This window comes from Tetrao urogallus (assembly GCF_951394365.1).
Source record: "Tetrao urogallus genome assembly, contig: scaffold_259, whole genome shotgun sequence".
NCBI classification, from domain to species: domain Eukaryota; kingdom Metazoa; phylum Chordata; class Aves; order Galliformes; family Phasianidae; genus Tetrao; species Tetrao urogallus.
Window position 1 is genome coordinate 1 of NW_027638908.1, and position 17,594 is coordinate 17,594.

Below are 17,594 nucleotides of genomic sequence, written 5' to 3' on the forward strand. Positions count from 1 at the left end.
CCAACCATGACCCTGATCCAAATCCTAACCACAACCTCAACCATGAACCCCGACCCTAATCCTAACCATGACCCCAACCATGACCCCAACCCAAATCCTAACCATGACCCCAACCATGACCCCAACCATGACCCTGACCCTGATCCTAACCACGACCCAACCATGACCCCGACCCTAATCCTAACCATGACCCCAACCATGACCCCGATCCTAATCCTAACCACGACCTCAACCATGACCCCAACCCTAATCCTAACCATGACCCGAACCATGACCCCGATCCTAATCCTAACCACGACCTCAACCATGACCCCAACCCAAATCCTAACCATGATCCCAACCATGACCCCAGCCCTAATCCTAACCATGACCCCAACCATGACCCCGATCCTAATCCTAACCACGACCTCAACCATGACCCCAACCCTAATCCTAACCATGACCCCAGCCATGACCCTAACCCAAATCCTAACCATGATCCCAACCATGACCCTGACCCTAATCCTAACCATGACCCCAACCATGACCCCGATCCAAATCCTAATCACGACCTCAACCATGACCCCAACCCTAATCCTAACCATGACCCCAACCATGACCCTGACCCTAATCCTAACCACGACCTCAACCATGACCCCGACCCTAATCCTAACCACGACCCCAACCATGACCCCGACCCAAATCCTAACCACGACCCCAACCATGACCCCAACCTTAATCCTAACCATGACCCCAACCATGATCCCAACCTTAACACTACTTTTGACCCTCACCCCAATTTTAACCCCACTGCTGACCTCAACCCTAAATTGTGACCCTAAACTTGATCCTAACCCTAATCCTGACCCTAACCCTAACCCTGACCTTAAGCATGACCTTGACCCTAACCAAAATCCTGATCCTAACTCTACTACTGACCCTAACCCTGACCCTAACCCTAATTTTGACCCCAACCCTAACGCTGACCCCAACCCTAACCCTGACTCTAAACCCTAACTCTGACCCTAAACCCGGCCCTAATCCCAGTCCTGACTGTGGCTGACCCTGACCCTGACCCTAGATCCCAAAATCAATGCCAACCCAATACCTGAAGCCAACCTTAACCCTAACCCTATAATCCTAGCTCCAACCCTGACCCCAAAATCAACCCTAACCCAATCCTGACTCTAACTTCATCCCTAAGCCTGTGACCCTAACGCCAAGCCTGACCCCAACCCTAACCCTGAGTGACCCTAATCCCAACCCTAACCCAAACGCTAAACATGATCCTAAACCCAGCCCTGACCACGACCTCAACTTTAAGCCTCGCTGTGACCCTGATCCCAACCCTAAGCCTGTGACCCTAAAACTGTGACCCTAACCTCCACCCTGACCCCAAAACCCTGACTCTAACCTTAACCCTGTGACCCTAACTACGACCCCAACCTCAACCCTAAGCCTAAATCCAACCTTAACCCTAACTGTGACCCCAACCCTGACCCCCAACCTAACTGTAAACCTAACCCCAACCCCGACCCCAATCCCGACCCAATCCCCAAACCCCAACCTGACCCCAACCCTACCCCATCGATGTCCCCACCCCCCATGACCCCACAACCCCACAACCCCACTCCTCATCCCCTGGCACTCACCGAGGCCACCTGGAAGGAGTTGTTGGTGCCGCGGTGGTCGAGGTCATGGCACATGCATGAGATGAAGAGCGCGAAGATCTCAATGTCCCTGGGGGAAAAGGGGGGGAGAAGGAAGGGGGAAACTGAGGCACGGAGCACCTCGGGGAGGTCATAGGGTGGGTATGGGGTCAGGTATGGGGTCAGGTATGGGGTGGGGTATGGGGCCGGGCCATACTCCAAGTAGTTGGAGAGCTCCAGGTTCTTGTAGAGCAGGTAGCAGAAGTGGGAGACGGAGAAGGCGTGCATCCAGTTGTGGTACGGGGGGTCCCGGTAGCCCTTCTTCACCATCAAACAGAACCTGGGGCAAGAGAGGGGTCAGAGGGTGGGAATCAGGATGGGGTAGGATTAGAGATGAGGTTGGAATTGGGGTTGGGGTTGGGGTTGGAGTTGAGGATGGGTTGGAGTTGAGGCTGAAGTTGGGGTTAAAGGTGAGGTTGGGTTGGAGTTGAGGTTGGAGATGGGATTGGAGCTGGGATTGGAGAAGGGTTTGGAAAAGGGGTTGGGGTTGGAGTAGAGGAAGGAGTAGGGGTTGGGGTTGGGGTTGGGATTGGGGTTGGGATAGGGGTAGGGGTTGGAGTTGGAGTATGGGTTGGAGTTGGGGTATGGGTTGGAGTTGGGATTGGGGTTGGGGTTGGAGTTGGGATTGGGGTTGGAGTTGGGGTTGGGGTTGGAGTTGGGGTTGGGGTTGGGGTTGGAGTTGGGGTTGGGGTTGGGGTTGGAGTTGGAGTTGGGGTTGGGGTTGGAGTTGGGGTTGGGGTTGGAGTTGGGGTTGGGGTTGGGGTTGGGGTTGGGGTTGGAGTTGGGATTGGGGTTGGGGTTGGAGTTGGGGTTGGGGTTGGGGTGGGGTTGGGATTGGGGTTGGAGTTGGGGTTGGGGTTGGGGTTGGAGTGGGGGTTGGGGTTGGGGTTGGAGTTGGGGTTGGGGTAGGGGTTGGGGTGGGGTTGGAGTTGGGGTTGGGGTTGGAGTTGGGATTGGGGTGGGGTTGGAGTGGGTTGGGGTTGGGGTGGGTTGGAGTTGGGATTGGGGTTGGGGTGGAGTTGGGGTTGGGGTTGGGGTTGGAGTTGGGGTTGGGGTGGGGTGGAGTGGGGTTGGGGTTGGAGTGGGTTGGAGTTGGGGTTGGGGTTGGGGTTGGAGTTGGGATTGGGGTGGGGTTGGAGTTGGGGTTGGGGTTGGGGTTGGAGTTGGGTTGGGGTTGGGGTGGGTTGGGGTTGGGGTCGGGGTGGGGTTGGGGTCGGGGGTCGGGGTCGGGGTCGGGGTTGGGGTCGGGGTTGGAGTTGGGGTTGGAGTTGGGGTTGGGGTTGGGGTTGGAGTTGGGATTGGGGTTGGGGTTGGAGTTGGGATTGGGGTTGGAGTTGGGGTTGGGGTTGGGGTTGGGGTTGGAGTTGGGGTTGGGGTTGGAGTTGGGGTTGGGGTTGGGGTTGGGGTTGGTGTTGGAGTTGAGGTTGGGGTTGGAGTTGGAGTTGGGGTTGGGTTGGGGGTTGGGGTTGGGGTTGGGGTAGGAGTTGGAGTTGGGGTTGGGGTTGGGGTTGGGGTTGGGTTGGGGTTGGGGTTGGGGTTGGAGTGAGGTTGGGGTTGGAGTTGGGGTTGGGGTTGGGGTTGGGATTGGGGTTGGAGTTGGGGTTGGGGTTGGGGTTGGAGTTGGGGTTGGGGTTGGGGTTGGAGTTGAGGTTGGGGTTGGAGTTGGGGTTGGGGTTGGGGTTGGAGTTGGGGTTGGGGTTGGGGTTGGGGTTGGGGTTGGGGTTGGGGTTGGAGTTGGGGTTGGGGTTGGAGTTGGGGTTGGAGTTGGGGTTGGGGTTGGGGTTGGGGTTGGGGTCGGGGTTGGGTTTGGGTTTGGGGTTGGGGTCAGGGTTGGGGTTGGGGTTGGGGTCGGGATTGGGGTCATGGTTAGGGTCAGGGTTGGGGTTGGGGTCATGGTTAGGGTTAGGGTTGGGGTCATGGTTAGGGTCAGGGTTGGGGCTGGGGATGCAGTTGGGGTCAGGGTTAGAGACTGATTTAGGATTGGAGTCGGCAGTCGGGTCAGGGTTCGGGTCGGGTTAAGCTGAGGATTGGGGTCACGGTCAGCATTGGAGTCTGGGTTAAGGACAGGATTAGGGTTAGGGTCAGGATGGTGTTTAGGGTCGTGGTCACTGTTAGGGTTGGGGCAGGGACAGAATAGGGGTTAGAATTAGGGTCAGAATTAGGGTTGTGTGTAGGGCTACGGAGAGAGTTGGGTCAGGGATGGGGTTGGGGTCCAGGTTGTGTTTAGGGTCATGGTTATGTTTAGGGTCAGGAATAGAGCTGGGGTCAAGGTTACATTTAGGGTCAGGGTTAAGGTCAGGGTTATGTTTAGGGTCAGGAATAGGGCTGGGGTCAAGGTTATGTTTAGGGTCAGGGTTAAGGTCAGGGTTTTGTTTGGGGTCAGGAATAGGGTTGGGGTCAAGGCCATGTTTAGGGTCAGGTCTAAGGTCAGGGTTATGTTTCAGGTCAGGAATAGGGTTGGGGTCAAGGTTACGTTTAGGGTCAGGGTTACATTTAGGGTCAGGAATAGGGTTGGGGTCAAGGTTGTGTTAGGGTTGGGATTAAGGCCAGGGTTTTGCTTAGGGTCAGGAATAGGGTTGGGGTTAAGGTTACGTTTAGGGTCAGGGTTAAGGTCAGGGTTTTGTTTAGGGTCAGGATTAAGGTTGGGGTCAAGGTTGTGTTTAGGGTTGGGATTAAGGCCAGGGTTTTGTTTGGGGTCAGGAATAGGGTTGGGGTCAAGGTTACATTTAGGGTCAGGGCTACATTTAGGGTCAGGAATAGGGTTGGGGTCAAGATTGTGTTTAGGGTCAGGGTTATGTTTAGGATCAGGTTTATGTTTCAGATCAGGAATAGGGTTGGGGTCAAGGTTGTATTTAGGGTAGGGATTAAGGCCAGGGTTTTGTTTGGGGTCAGGAATTGGGTTGGAGTCAAGGTCATGTTTAGGATCAGCGTTATGTTTAGGGTCAGGGTTTTGTTTGGGGTCAGGAATAGGGTTGGGGTCAAGGTCATGTTTAGGGTCAGGGTTAAGGTCAGGGTTTATGTTTCAGATCAGGAATAGGGTTGGGGTCAAGGTCACGTTTAGGGTCAGGGTTATGTTTAGGGTCAGGAGTAGGGTTGGGGTCAAGGTCGTGTTTAGGGTCAGGATTAAGGTCAGGATTTTTTGAGGGGTCAGGAATAGGGTTGGGGTCAAGGTTACGTTTAGGGTCAGGGTTATGTTTAGCGTCAGGGTTTATGTTTCTGATCAGGAATAGGGTTGGGGTCAAGGTTACTTTTAGGGTCGGAGTTACATTTAGGGTCAGGAATAGGGTTGGGGTCAAGGTTGTGTTAGGGTTGGGATTAAGGCCAGGGTTTTGCTTAGGGTCAGGAATAGGGTTGGGGTCAAGGTTATGTTTAGGGTCAGGGTTACGTTTAGGGTCAGGAATAGGGTTGGGGTCAAGGTTGTGTTTAGGGTCAGGTTTATGTTTAGGGTCAAGGTTTATGTTTCAGATCAGGAATAGGGTTGGGGTCAAGGTTGTATTTAGGGTAGGGATTAAGGCCAGGGTTTTGTTTGGGGTCAGGAATTGGGTTGGAGTCAAGGTCATGTTTAGGATCAGGGTTATGTTTAGGGTCAGGAGTAGGGTTGGGGTCAAGGTCATGTTTAGGATCAGGGTTATGTTTAGGGTCAGGAGTAGGGTTGGGGTCAAGGTCATGTTTAGGATCAGGGTTATGTTTAGGGTCAGGGTTTTGTTTGGGGTCAGGAATAGTGTTGGGATCAAGGTTATGTTTAGGGTCAAGGTTATGTTTAGGATCAGGGTTATGTTTAGGGTCAGGTTTATGTTTAGGGTCAGGGTTTTGTTTGGGGTCAGGCTTCGGGTTGGGGTCAAGGTAAGGTTTAGGGCCCAAGTCCCACCCCCACCTGGTGAGCGTCTGCCTGTCCATCTTGTAGGTGTTGATGAAGTTCATGTCCTGCAGCATGCTGAGGATGGCCTGCGGGGACACGGGGCGGCCAGGGGGGGTCACCCCCGGGGGAACCCGACCCCAACGGGGGGGTGGCCGCAACGGGGGACCGTCCCCAACGCCGTCCTCACCATGGAGGTGTCGTCCTCGGGCAGCGAGCGCGGCGTGTAGCTGAAGGCGGCGAAGTTGGGGTCGATGGCGGCCACCGGTTGGATGCCCTCGCTCAGCAGCTTGGTGTATTCGTCATCCGACACCTGGAGCACAGACACCAACGTTGGCCCAAAGTTGGTCCCAAAGTTGGTCCCAAAGTTGGTCCCAAAGTTGGCCCAAAGTTGGTCTCAAAGTTGGCCTCAAAGTTTTGGCCCTAAAGTTGGTCCTAAAGTTGGTCCCAAAGTTGGTCCCAAAGTTGATCCCAAAGTTGGTTCCAAAGTTGGTCCCAAAGTTGGTTCCAAAGGTGGCTCAAAGTTGGCCCCAAAGTTGGCTCAAAGTTTGCCCAAAGTTGGTCCTAAAGTTGGTCCCAAAGTTGGCCCCAAAGTTGGTCCCAAAGGTGGCTCAAAGTTGGCCCCAAAGTTGGTCCCAAAGGTGGCTCAAAGTTGGCCCCAAAGTTGGTCTCAAAGTTGGTCCCAAAGTTGGTCCTAAAGTTGGTCCCAAAGTTGGTCCCAAAGTTGGTCCCAAAGTTGGTTCCAAAGGTGGCTCAAAGTTGGTCCCAAAGTTGGCCCTAAAGTTGGTCCCAAAGTTGGTCCCAAAGTTGGTTCCAAAGGTGGCTCAAAGTTGGCCCCAAAGTTGGTCCCAAAGTTGGTCCCAAAGGTGGCTCAAAGTTGGCCCCAAAGTTGGTCCCAAAGTTGGCTCCAAAGTTGGCTCAAAGTTGGCCCCAAAGTTGGTCCCAAAGTTGGTTCCAAAGGTGGTCCTAAAGTTGGTTCCAAAGGTGGCTCAAAGTTGGCCCCAAAGTTGGCCCTAAAGTTGGCCCAAAGTTGGTCCCAAAGTTGGTCCCAAAGGTGGCTCAAAGTTGGTCCCAAAGTTGGTCCCAAAGGTGGCTCAAAGTTGGCCCCAAAGTTGGTCCCAAAGTTGGTCCCAAAGTTGGTCCTAAAGTTGGTCCCAAAGTTGGTCCCAAAGTTGGTCCCAAAGTTGGTTCCAAAGTTGGCTCAAAGTTGGCCCCAAAGTTGGTCCCAAAGTTGGTCCCAAAGGTGGCTCAAAGTTGGCCCCAAAGTTGGTCCCAAAGTTGGTTCCAAAGTTGGCTCAAAGTTGGCCCCAAAGTTGGTCCCAAAGTTGGTCCCAAAGGTGGCTCAAAGTTGGCCCCAAAGTTGGTCCCAAAGTTGGTTCCAAAGTTGGCTCAAAGTTGGCCCCAAAGTTGGTCCCAAAGCAGGTCCCAAAGTTGGTCCCAAAGTTGGTTCCAAAGATGGTCCCAAAGTTGGCCCTAAAGTTGGTCCAGCCTATGGGGCTGTGTTATGGGGCTCATCACTGGGATACATTATGGGGTAAGCAATGGGGTTATGTTATGGGGTACATTATGGGGTTAAGTTATGGGGTTCATTACTGGGATGCATTTGGGGTTATGTTATGGGGTTCATCACTGGGGTACATTATGGGGTTATGTTATGGGGTTCCTTATGGGATTATGTTATGGGGTCCATCACTGGGGTACATTATGGGGTTATGGTATGGGGTTCACTACTGGGATGCATTATGGGGTACATTGTGGGGCTGTGTTATGGGGTCCATCACTGGGATGCATTATGGGGTTATGTTATGGGGTCCATCACTGGGATGCATTATGGGGTTATGTTATGGGGTCCATCACTGGGATGCATTATGGGGTTATGTTATGGGGTCCATCACTGGGATGCATTATGGGGTTAAGTTATGGGGTCCATCACTGGGATGCATTATGGGGTTATGTTATGGGGTCCATCACTGGGATGCATTATGGGGTTATGTTATGGGGTCCATCACTGGGATACATTATGGGGTTATGTTATGGGGCTCATCACTGGGATACATTATGGGGTAAGCAATGGGGTTATGTTATGGGGTACATTATGGGGTTAAGTTATGGGATTCATTACTGGGATGCATTTGGGGTTATGTTATGGGGTTCATCACTGGGGTACATTATGGGGTTATGTTATGGGGTTCCTTATGGGGTTATGTTATGGGTTCCATCACTGGGATGCATTATGGGGTTATGGTATGGGGTTCACTACTGGGATGCATTATGGGGTACATTGTGGGGCTGTGTTATGGGGTCCATCACTGGGGTAACTTACGGGGTTATGTTATGGGGTCCATCACTGGGATGCATTATGGGGTTATGTTATGGGGTCCATCACTGGGATGCATTATGGGGTTATGTTATGGGGTCCATCACTGGGGTAACTTATGGGGTTATGTTATGGGGTCCATCACTGGGATACATTATGGGGTTATGTTATGGGGTTCATCACTGGGATGCATTATGGGGTTATGTTATGGGGTCCATCACTGGGATACATTATGGGGTTATGTTATGGGGTTCATCACTGGGATACATTATGGGGTAAGCAATGGGGTTATGTTATGGGGTACATTATGGGGTTAAGTTATGGGATTCATTACTGGGATGCATTTGGGGTTATGTTATGGGGTTCATCACTGGGGTACATTATGGGGTTATGTTATGGGGTTCCTTATGGGGTTATGTTATGGGTTCCATCACTGGGATGCATTATGGGGTTATGGTATGGGGTTCACTACTGGGATGCATTATGGGGTACATTGTGGGGCTGTGTTATGGGGTCCATCACTGGGATGCATTATGGGGTTATGTTATGGGGTCCATCACTGGGATGCATTATGGGGTTAAGTGGGGTTAAGTTATGGGGTCCATCACTGGGATGCATTATGGGGTTATGTTATGGGGTTCATCACTGGGGTAACTTATGGGGTTAAGTTATGGGGTCCATCACTGGGATGCATTATGGGGTTATGTTATGGGGTTCATCACTGGGGTAACTTATGGGGTTATGTTATGGGGTCCATCACTGGGGTAACTTATGGGGTTATGTTATAGGGTCCATCACTGGGATGCATTATGGGGTTATGTTATGGGGTTCATCACTGGGATGCATTATGGGGTACGCTATGGGGTTATGCTATGGGGTACATTATGGGGTTAAGTTATGGGGTTCATTACTGGGATGCATTATGGGGTTATGTTATGGGGTCCATCACTGGGATGCATTATGGGGTTATGTTATGGGGTCCATCACTGGGATGCATTATGGGGTTAAGTGGGGTTAAGTTATGGGGTCCATCACTGGGATGCATTATGGGGTTATGTTATGGGGTCCATCACTGGGATGCATTATGGGGTTATGTTATGGGATTCATCACTGGGGTAACTTATGGGGTTAAGTTATGGGTTCCATCACTGGGATGCATTATGGGGTTATGTTATGGGGTCCATCACTGGGATGCATTATGGGGTTAAGTGGGGTTAAGTTATGGGGTCCATCACTGGGATGCATTATGGGGTTATGTTATGGGGTCCATCACTGGGATGCATTATGGGGTTAAGTGGGGTTAAGTTATGGGGTCCATCACTGGGATGCATTATGGGGTTATGTTATGGGGTTCATCACTGGGATGCATTATGGGGTTATGTTATGGGGTCCATCACTGAGATGCATTATGGGGTTATGTTATGGGGTCCATCACTGGGGTAACTTATGGGGTTATGTTATGGGGTCCATCACTGGGATGCATTATGGGTAACGCTATGGGTACACTGTGGGGCCGTGCCATGGGGCCCCGTTGTGGGGCGCATCCCGAGCAGCACCATGGGGGCAATCCATGGGATTCCATTTTGGGGGCAGGCCGTGGGGCCACGTCACCTGGTAACCGCATCACAGCCTGGCTGCGCAGCATGGGGGCGCCCCACAAGGGAACCCCCCCTTTCCATCCCCCCTTGATGGGGGCACCCCATGGGGACACTGGGCTGCCCCCCACTTGTAGGCCGCGGGGGCTCATCAGTGGGGCACGTTCATGCCGGGGATGCATCCATGGGGCGCCGTGGGGGGGCCGCGATGGGGACACGATGGCAGGGGCGTCACCTTCATGTGGTACATCATCATCTCGTTGGCCAAGTGGCTGCGGTACTGCGCCTCGTTCACCTTCTTGTACAGCAGAGACTGGGGGGGCAGGAAGGGGGCGCGTGGGGGGGGAGTTGGGGGAGAACCCCCACAGCCCACCCCACAGCCTGGGGGACGTCGCCGGTTCCCCGCGTGTTCGCTGCCCCGCAAAGGTTGGGGGATGGCACGGGGCTGATAGGGGTGGGAAGGAGGGATTTGATGGGATGGGGTGGGAGAGGGTGACCCCATGGCGTTGGGTGACAACGTGGGATCGGGTGGGATGGGAAGATCCCATGGGATTGGGTGACAACATGGGATTGGGTGGCACTGGGTGACCCCATGGGATTGGGTGACCCCATGGGACGGGGTGACCCCATGGGATTGGGTGACCCCATGGGATTGGGTGACCCCATGGGACGGGGTGGGACTGGGTGACCCCATGGGATTGGGTGACCCCAGGGGAATGGGTGGGACTGGGTGACCCCATGGGAATGGGTGACCCCAGGGGAATGGGTGGGACTGGGTGACCCCATGGGACGGTGTGACCCCATGGGAATGGGTGACCCCATGGGGTTGGGCGGGACTGGATGACCCAATGGGATGGGATGACCCCGGGGGACTGGGTGACCCCAGGGGACTGGGTGACCCCATGGGAATGGGTGACCCCATGAGATTGGGTGACCCCAGGGGACCGGGTGACCCCAGGGGACGGTGTGACCCCAGGGGACTGGGTGACCCCATGGGATTGGGTGACCCCATGGGACTGGGTGGGACTGGGTGACCCCATGGGACTGGAGGACGCCGTAGGATTTGGTGACCCCATGGGATTGGGCGGGACTGGATGACCCGACGGGATGGGATGACCCCAGGGGACCAGGTGACCCCATGGGACTGGGTGACCCCATGAGATTGGGTGACCCCATGGGACTGGGTGACCCCATGGGATGGTGTGACCCCAGGGGACCGGGTGACCCATGGGACGGTGTGACCCCATGGGACGGTGTGACCCCATGGGATTGGGTGACCCATGGGACTGGGTGGGACTGGGTGACCCCATGGGACTGGAGGACGCCATAGGATTTGGTGACCCCAGGGGACCGGGTGACCCCAGGGGACGGTGTGACCCCATGAGATTGGGTGACCCCATGGGACTGGGTGACCCCATGGGATTGGGTGACCCCATGGGACGGTGTGACCCCATGGGACGGTGTGACCCCATGGGACGGTGTCACCCCACAGCCACTCACGTGCGCGATGCTGATCCCGCAGTAGATGGAGAAGGCGGTGGCCAGATCCTCGTCGAACTTACTGAACCACGGCCCGTTGATCTTATTGACCAGCTCGGCCACCCCGATGACCTCTGGGGACACAACGGGGTCAGGGGGTCGGGGGGGGGGGGGGTGACCCCGTGTCCGTGTGTCCCTCTGCCCATGGGCCCCTGTGTCCCTTTGTCCCTCCATCTGTGTGTCCCTATCTGCACCCGTGTGCCCACGTCTCCATGCGTCCCTCTGTCCACGTGTCCATCTGTCTGCCTGCGTCCCTATAGCCATGAGTCCGTGTGTCCGCGTGTCCTTCTGTCCATATGTCCCCCATGCCACCACCTCTACGTGTCCCCGTGTCCCTTTGTCCCTCCATCCGTGTGCCCCTATCTGCGCCCGTGTGCCCACGTCTCCATGTGTCCCTCTGTCCACGTGTCCATCTGTCTGTCTGCATCCCTATAGTTGTGAGTCCACATGTCCTTCTGTCCATGTGTCCACATGTCCTTCTGTCCGTGTGTCCGCGTGTCCTTCTGTCCATATGTCCCCCATGCCACCACCTCCACGTGTCCCCGTGTCCCTTTGTCCCTCCATCCGTGTGTCCCTATCTGCGCCCGTGTGCCCACGTCTCCATGCGTCCCTCTGTCTACATGTCTGTGTGTCCCTGCATCCTTCTGTCCGTGTGTCCGCGTGTCCTTCTGTCCATATGTCCCTGTGCCACCACCTCCACATGTCCCCGTGTCCCTTTGTCCCCCATCCGTGTGCCCCTATCTGCACCCACGTCTCCATGCGTCCCTCTGTCCACGTGTCCATCTGTCTGCCTGCGTCCCTATGAGTCCGTGTGTCTGTCCTTCTGTCTGTCCTTCTGTCCTCACGTCCGTGTCTCTCTGTGCCCATGTGTCCCTCTGTCTGCGTGTCCCCGTGTCCGTGTGTCCCCGTCTCCGTGTCTATTTCCCCGCGTGTCCCTGTGTCCGTGTGTCCCTCTGTCCTCATGTTCGTATGTCTGTCTGTCCGCGTCCCTACATCCCTGTCTCCATGTCCCTGTGCCACAACGTCCCTCTGTCCCTGTGTCCGTGTGTCCCTGTGTCCCTCCATCCACGTGTCCCCACGTCCTCAATCCCTATTTCCACGTGTCTGTGTGTCCGTGTCCCCGTGTCCTCAGTCCCACACATCCCTTTATTCCCGTGTCCGTGTGTCCCCACGTCCATCTGTCCCCACGTCCCCACACTCCTATGTCCATGTGTCTGTTTGTCCATGTGTCCTTCTGTCCACGTGTCTCCATGTCCCTGCTCCCTCTACCCACACATCCCTTTATCCCTGTGTCCCCATGTCTGTGTGTCCCCACGTCCATCTGTCCCCACGTCCCCCTACCCCTATGTCCACATGTCTGTCCACACGTCCTCCTGTCCCTGCGTCTACATGTCCCTTCTCCCTCTATCCATGCATCCCTGTATCCCCATGTCCCCATGTCCATCTGTCCCCATGTCCGTGTGTCCCCACATCCATGTGTCCCCATGTCCATCTGTCCCCATGTCCGTGTGTCCCCATGTCCATCTGTCCCCACATCCATGTGTCCCCACGTCCATCTGTCCTCATGTCCCCATGTCCCCCTGCCCCTAAATCCACATGTCTGTCCACGTGTCCTCCTGTCCTTCTGTCCGTGTCCCTGCTCCCTCTACCCACGCATCCCTGTATCCCTGTGTCCCCATGTCCATCTGTCCCCAGGTCCATGTGTCCCCATGTCCACCTGTCCTTGTGTCCATCTGTCCCCCTACCCCCATGTCCACATGTCTGTCCACGTGTCCTCCTGTCCACGTGTCCATGTGTCCCCGCTCCCTCTACCCACGCACCCCTTTATCCCCACGTCCCCCTACCCCTATGTCCACATGTCTGTCCACGTGTCCTTCTGTCCATGTGCCTGCATGTCCCTGCTCCCTCTATCCACGCATCCCTGTATCCCCATGTCCCCACGTCCATCTGTCTCCACGTCCCCCTACCCCTATGTCCACATGTCTGTCCACGTGTCCTCCTGCCCACGTGTCCATGTGTCCCTGCTCCCTCTATCCACGCATCCCTGCATCCCTGTGTCCCCACGTCCATCTGTCCCACATCCTTCTGTCCCCCCCCTCCCCCCCATCCCCACATTCTAACCCCCCCCAGCCCCCGATGCGGGTCTCCCCTCCGGACGCCAACCCCCCCCCCCCCCCTCACCCTGACTCTCATTCTTGATGGGGAAGCAGAGGATGTTCCTGGTTCGGAACCCGGTGCTGTCATCCACTCCCCTGTAGAAGAGGGGATGCGCGTAGGCATCGGGGATGTTCAGGATCTTCCCAGTGGTCGCCACGTGCCCGGCGATGCCCTGATCTGCTGGGATCCGGATCTCATAGCTCTGCAAGGCAGGGGGGGGGGTTTAATATTAATATTATCCTCAATATTAAGGATAACGAGGGGAGTTGGATGTCCATCAGCCCCCCCCTCCATGCTGCCCAATGATACCTCATCATCCACCACGCCGCCGTCAAACACTTTGGCCACCAACTCGTGGCTGTGGCGGTCCAGCAGGAACACGGAGCAGCTGCAAGACAAGGTGGGGAGCATTGGGATCATTGGGATCATTGGGATCATTGGGATCACTGGGACCATGGGGGACTGTTGGGACAGTTGAGATCACTGGGATCATTGGGATCATTGGGACCGTTGGGATCACTGGGATCGTTGGGATCACTGGGATCCTTGGGGACCGTTGAGATCATTGGGACCGTTGGGATCATTGGGGACCGTTGGGATCATTGGTATCATTGGGACCATTGGGATCATTGGGATCATTGGGATCATTGGGATCATTGGAATCATTGGGATCATTGGGACCATTGAGGTCATTGGGATCATTGGGATCATTGGGACTGTTGGGATCGTTGGGATCATTGGGACAGTTGGGATCACTGGGATCATTGGGATTGTTGGGATCACTGGGGACCGTTGGGATCGTTGGGATCATTGGGATCATTGGGACCGTTGGGATCATTGGGACAGTTGGGATCACTGGGATCATTGGGATCATTGGGATCATTGGGATTGTTGGGACCACTGGGATCATTGGGATTGTTGGGATCATTGGGGACCGTTGGGACCATTGGGATCATTGGGACCGTTGGGACCATTGGGATCATTGGGATCATTGGGGACCGTTGGGATCATTGGGATCACTGGGATCGTTGGGATCATTGGGACCATTGGGACCGTTGGGATCATTGGGATCATTGGGACCATTGGGATCATTGGGACCATTGGGACCACTGGGATCATTGGGATCATTGGGGACCGTTGGGATCATTGGGATCATTGGGACCATTGGGACCACTGGGATCATTGGGATCATTGGGAGCATTGGGATCATTGGGATCACTGGGACCATTGGGATCATTGGGACCGTTGGGATCATTGGGATCATTGGGATCATTGGGACCGTTGGGATCACTGGGATCATTGGGATCGTTGAGATCATTGGGATCATTGGGATCATTGGGATCACTGGGATCATTGGGATTGTTGGGATCACTGGGACCGTTGGGATCGTTGGGATCATTGGGATCATTGGGATCATTGGGATCACTGGGATCATTGGGATTGTTGGGATCACTGGGACCGTTGGGACCGTTGGGATCATTGGGATCATTGGGACCATTGGGATCACTGGGATCATTGGGACCATTGGGATCATTGGGACCATTGGAATCATTGGGATCATTGGGACCATTGGGATCATTGGGACCATTGGGGACCGTTGGGACCGTTGGGACCGTTGGGATCATTGGGATCACTGGGATCATTGGGATCATTGGGATCATTGGGACCATTGGGATCATTGGGATCATTGGGATCATTGGGACCGTTGGGATCATTGGGATCATTGGGACCATTGGATCATTGGGACCATTGGGATCGTTGGGATCATTGGGACCACTGGGACCATTGGGATCATTGGGATCATTGGGATCATTGGGACCATTGGGATCATTGGAATCATTGGGATCATTGGGATCATTGGGACCATTGGGATCACTGGGATCATTGGGACCACTGGGACCGTTGGGATCGTTGGGATCGTTGGGATCATTGGGATCATTGGAATCATTGGGATCATTGGGACCGTTGGGATCGTTGGGATCATTGGGACTGTTGGGACCATTGGGATCATTGGGATCATTGGGATCATTGGGACCATTGGGATCACTGGGATCATTGGGATCATTGGAATCATTGGGATCATTGGGAGCATTGAGGTCATTGGGATCATTGGGATCATTGGGACCGTTGGGATCGTTGGGATCATTGGGACAGTTGGGATCACTGGGATCATTGGGATTGTTGGGATCACTGGGACCGTTGGGATCGTTGGGATCATTGGGATCATTGGGATCACTGGGATCATTGGGACCATTCGGATCATTGGGATCATTGGGATCATTGGGATCACTGGGACCATTGGGATCATTGGGACCATTGGGATCATTGGTATCATTGGGACCATTGGGATCATTGGGATCATTGGGACCGTTGGGATCACTGGGATCATTGGGACCATTGGGATCATTGGGATTGTTGGGACCACTGGGATTGTTGGGATTGTTGGGATCATTGGGACCGTTGGGACCATTGGGATCATTGGGACCGTTGGGACCATTGGGATCATTGGGATCATTGGGACCGTTGGGATCATTGGGATCACTGGGATCGTTGGGATCATTGGGGACCATTGGGACCGTTGGGATCATTGGGATCATTGGGACCGTTGGGATCATTGGGATTGTTGGGACCACTGGGGACCGTTGGGATCGTTGGGATCATTGGGATCATTGGGATCATTGGGATCACTGGGATCATTGGGATCATTGGGACCATTCGGATCATTGGGATCATTGGGATCATTGGGACCATTGGGATCATTGGGATCATTGGGATCATTGGTATCATTGGGACCATTGGGATCATTGGGATCATTGGGACCGTTGGGATCACTGGGATCATTGGGACCGTTGGGATCATTGGGACAGTTGGGATCACTGGGATCATTGGGACCATTGGAATCATTGGGATCATTGGGATCATTGGGATCATTGGGACCATTGGGATCCTTGGGATCACTGAGACCATTGGGATCATTGGGATCATTGGGGACCGTTGGGATCATTGGGATCATTGGGATCATTGGGACCGTTGGGATCATTGGGGACCATTGGGGACCATTGGGATCATTGGGACCATTGGGACCCCCCCCCCCCTCCCCAACCCCCCCCACAGAGCTGAATTTGTGCCCCCCCCCCCCAAACCCCCTCTTACATCTCGGCGTTGCTGAGGTTGCGCGCCTCTGTGATGATCTCCTGCAGCAGCACTGAGACGTCATCTGCAAATTGGGGGGGGGGGGTTCAGGGGGGGGCTCTGAGCAGAGCATGCAGCAGTGCATGGGCGTGCATGCAGCAGTGCATGCAGCAGTGCAGGTCTGCGTGCGCTGCAATGCTTGCAGTTGCACGTGGTGCAACAAGGTGCACGTGCACAGCGCAGATGAGGCGCCTGCAAGCAGGCTTGCAGGCATGCAGGCGCATGCAGCACTGCATGCACGCCCAGCAGAGCCTGCTTTTGTAGCAGTGCACGCATAAGCAGTGTTGTTGCATGCACGCACTGCAGCAATGCAAGCGTGCGTTGACCACAGCAGGCAGCGCTGCATGCACGTGCTGCTGCATGCACACGCGTGCGCAGTGCTTCGTGTGCTTCTGCAGCCCTGCACGCATGCACCTGCAGCAGGGGTGCGTGTGCACAGAGCAATGCATGCGTGCAGCAGGGTTTGCAGGGCACGGGCATGCACGCAACAGGTGAAGCATCACCTGCAGTCCCGTTTGCACGACTGCAGGTGCAGCTGGGTTTGCAGGCTCACGCAGCGCTGCACGCACGTCCTGCAGAGCTTCCTTTGGTGCAGCTTTTTGCACGCAGCGGTGTGTGAGCATGTAGCAGGGCATGTGGCTGCAGCAGGGCGTGCATGTGGCTGCAGCGGGGCATGCACATGGCTGCAGCAGGGCATGCATGCAGCTGCAGCAGGGCACACATGCATGCAGCTGGGTGCCCCCCTCCTACCCAAGTGAGTGAAGAGGTTCTTCGCCACCTGCAGCAGAGCCTGTGGGGATGGGGGGGGGGGGGGGGGTGTCAAAAATGGGGTCAGCACTGAGGGTGGGGGGGCTTGGGGGGTGGGGGGGGTGCAGGGGGGTGGGAGGGGGTTGGGGGGGTCCGGGGGGGGGGCTCACCTGGCACTCACACTTCAGCTTTTGCTCCTTCTGGAAGGCCAAGGTGCTGGTGAGCACGGTGGAGGTGTAGCAGAAGCAGTGCTGGATCTTGTGTTCGTCTTGCTGTGTGAAGCTATGGGGGGAGGGGGCGAGGGGGGGGCATACAGGGGGGGCAGGGGGGGTACAATATGGGGGGGGGGGGGTGGGGGTCACAGTATGGTCCCAAGATCGGGGAGCCCCAAAATGGAAGGGGGGGGGGGGGGGGTTCAACATTGTGGGGTTGCCAAAATGGGGGTGGGATTCCAACATGGAGGAGGGGGGGGGGTCATAGCATGAGGGGGGGTCACAGTATGG

The 17,594-nt window shown here is 55.3% G+C and overlaps 1 protein-coding gene across 1 annotated transcript; it reads right to left on the reverse strand.

Annotated features, from left to right (window-relative positions):
- Positions 1-1,631: 1,631 nt before the first annotated feature.
- Positions 1,632-17,373, reverse strand: PDE2A (phosphodiesterase 2A; the record flags this gene model as incomplete). The annotated part of the gene is made up of 11 exons (XM_079551133.1): positions 1,632-1,719; positions 1,846-1,968; positions 5,563-5,633; positions 5,735-5,857; positions 9,692-9,769; positions 10,957-11,069; positions 13,177-13,354; positions 13,462-13,540; positions 16,306-16,369; positions 17,095-17,134; positions 17,262-17,373. Coding segments are annotated over 11 exons (1,069 nt in total), but the record flags the coding sequence as incomplete, so codon positions are not given.
- Between the last annotated feature and the right edge of the window lie 221 nt (positions 17,374-17,594).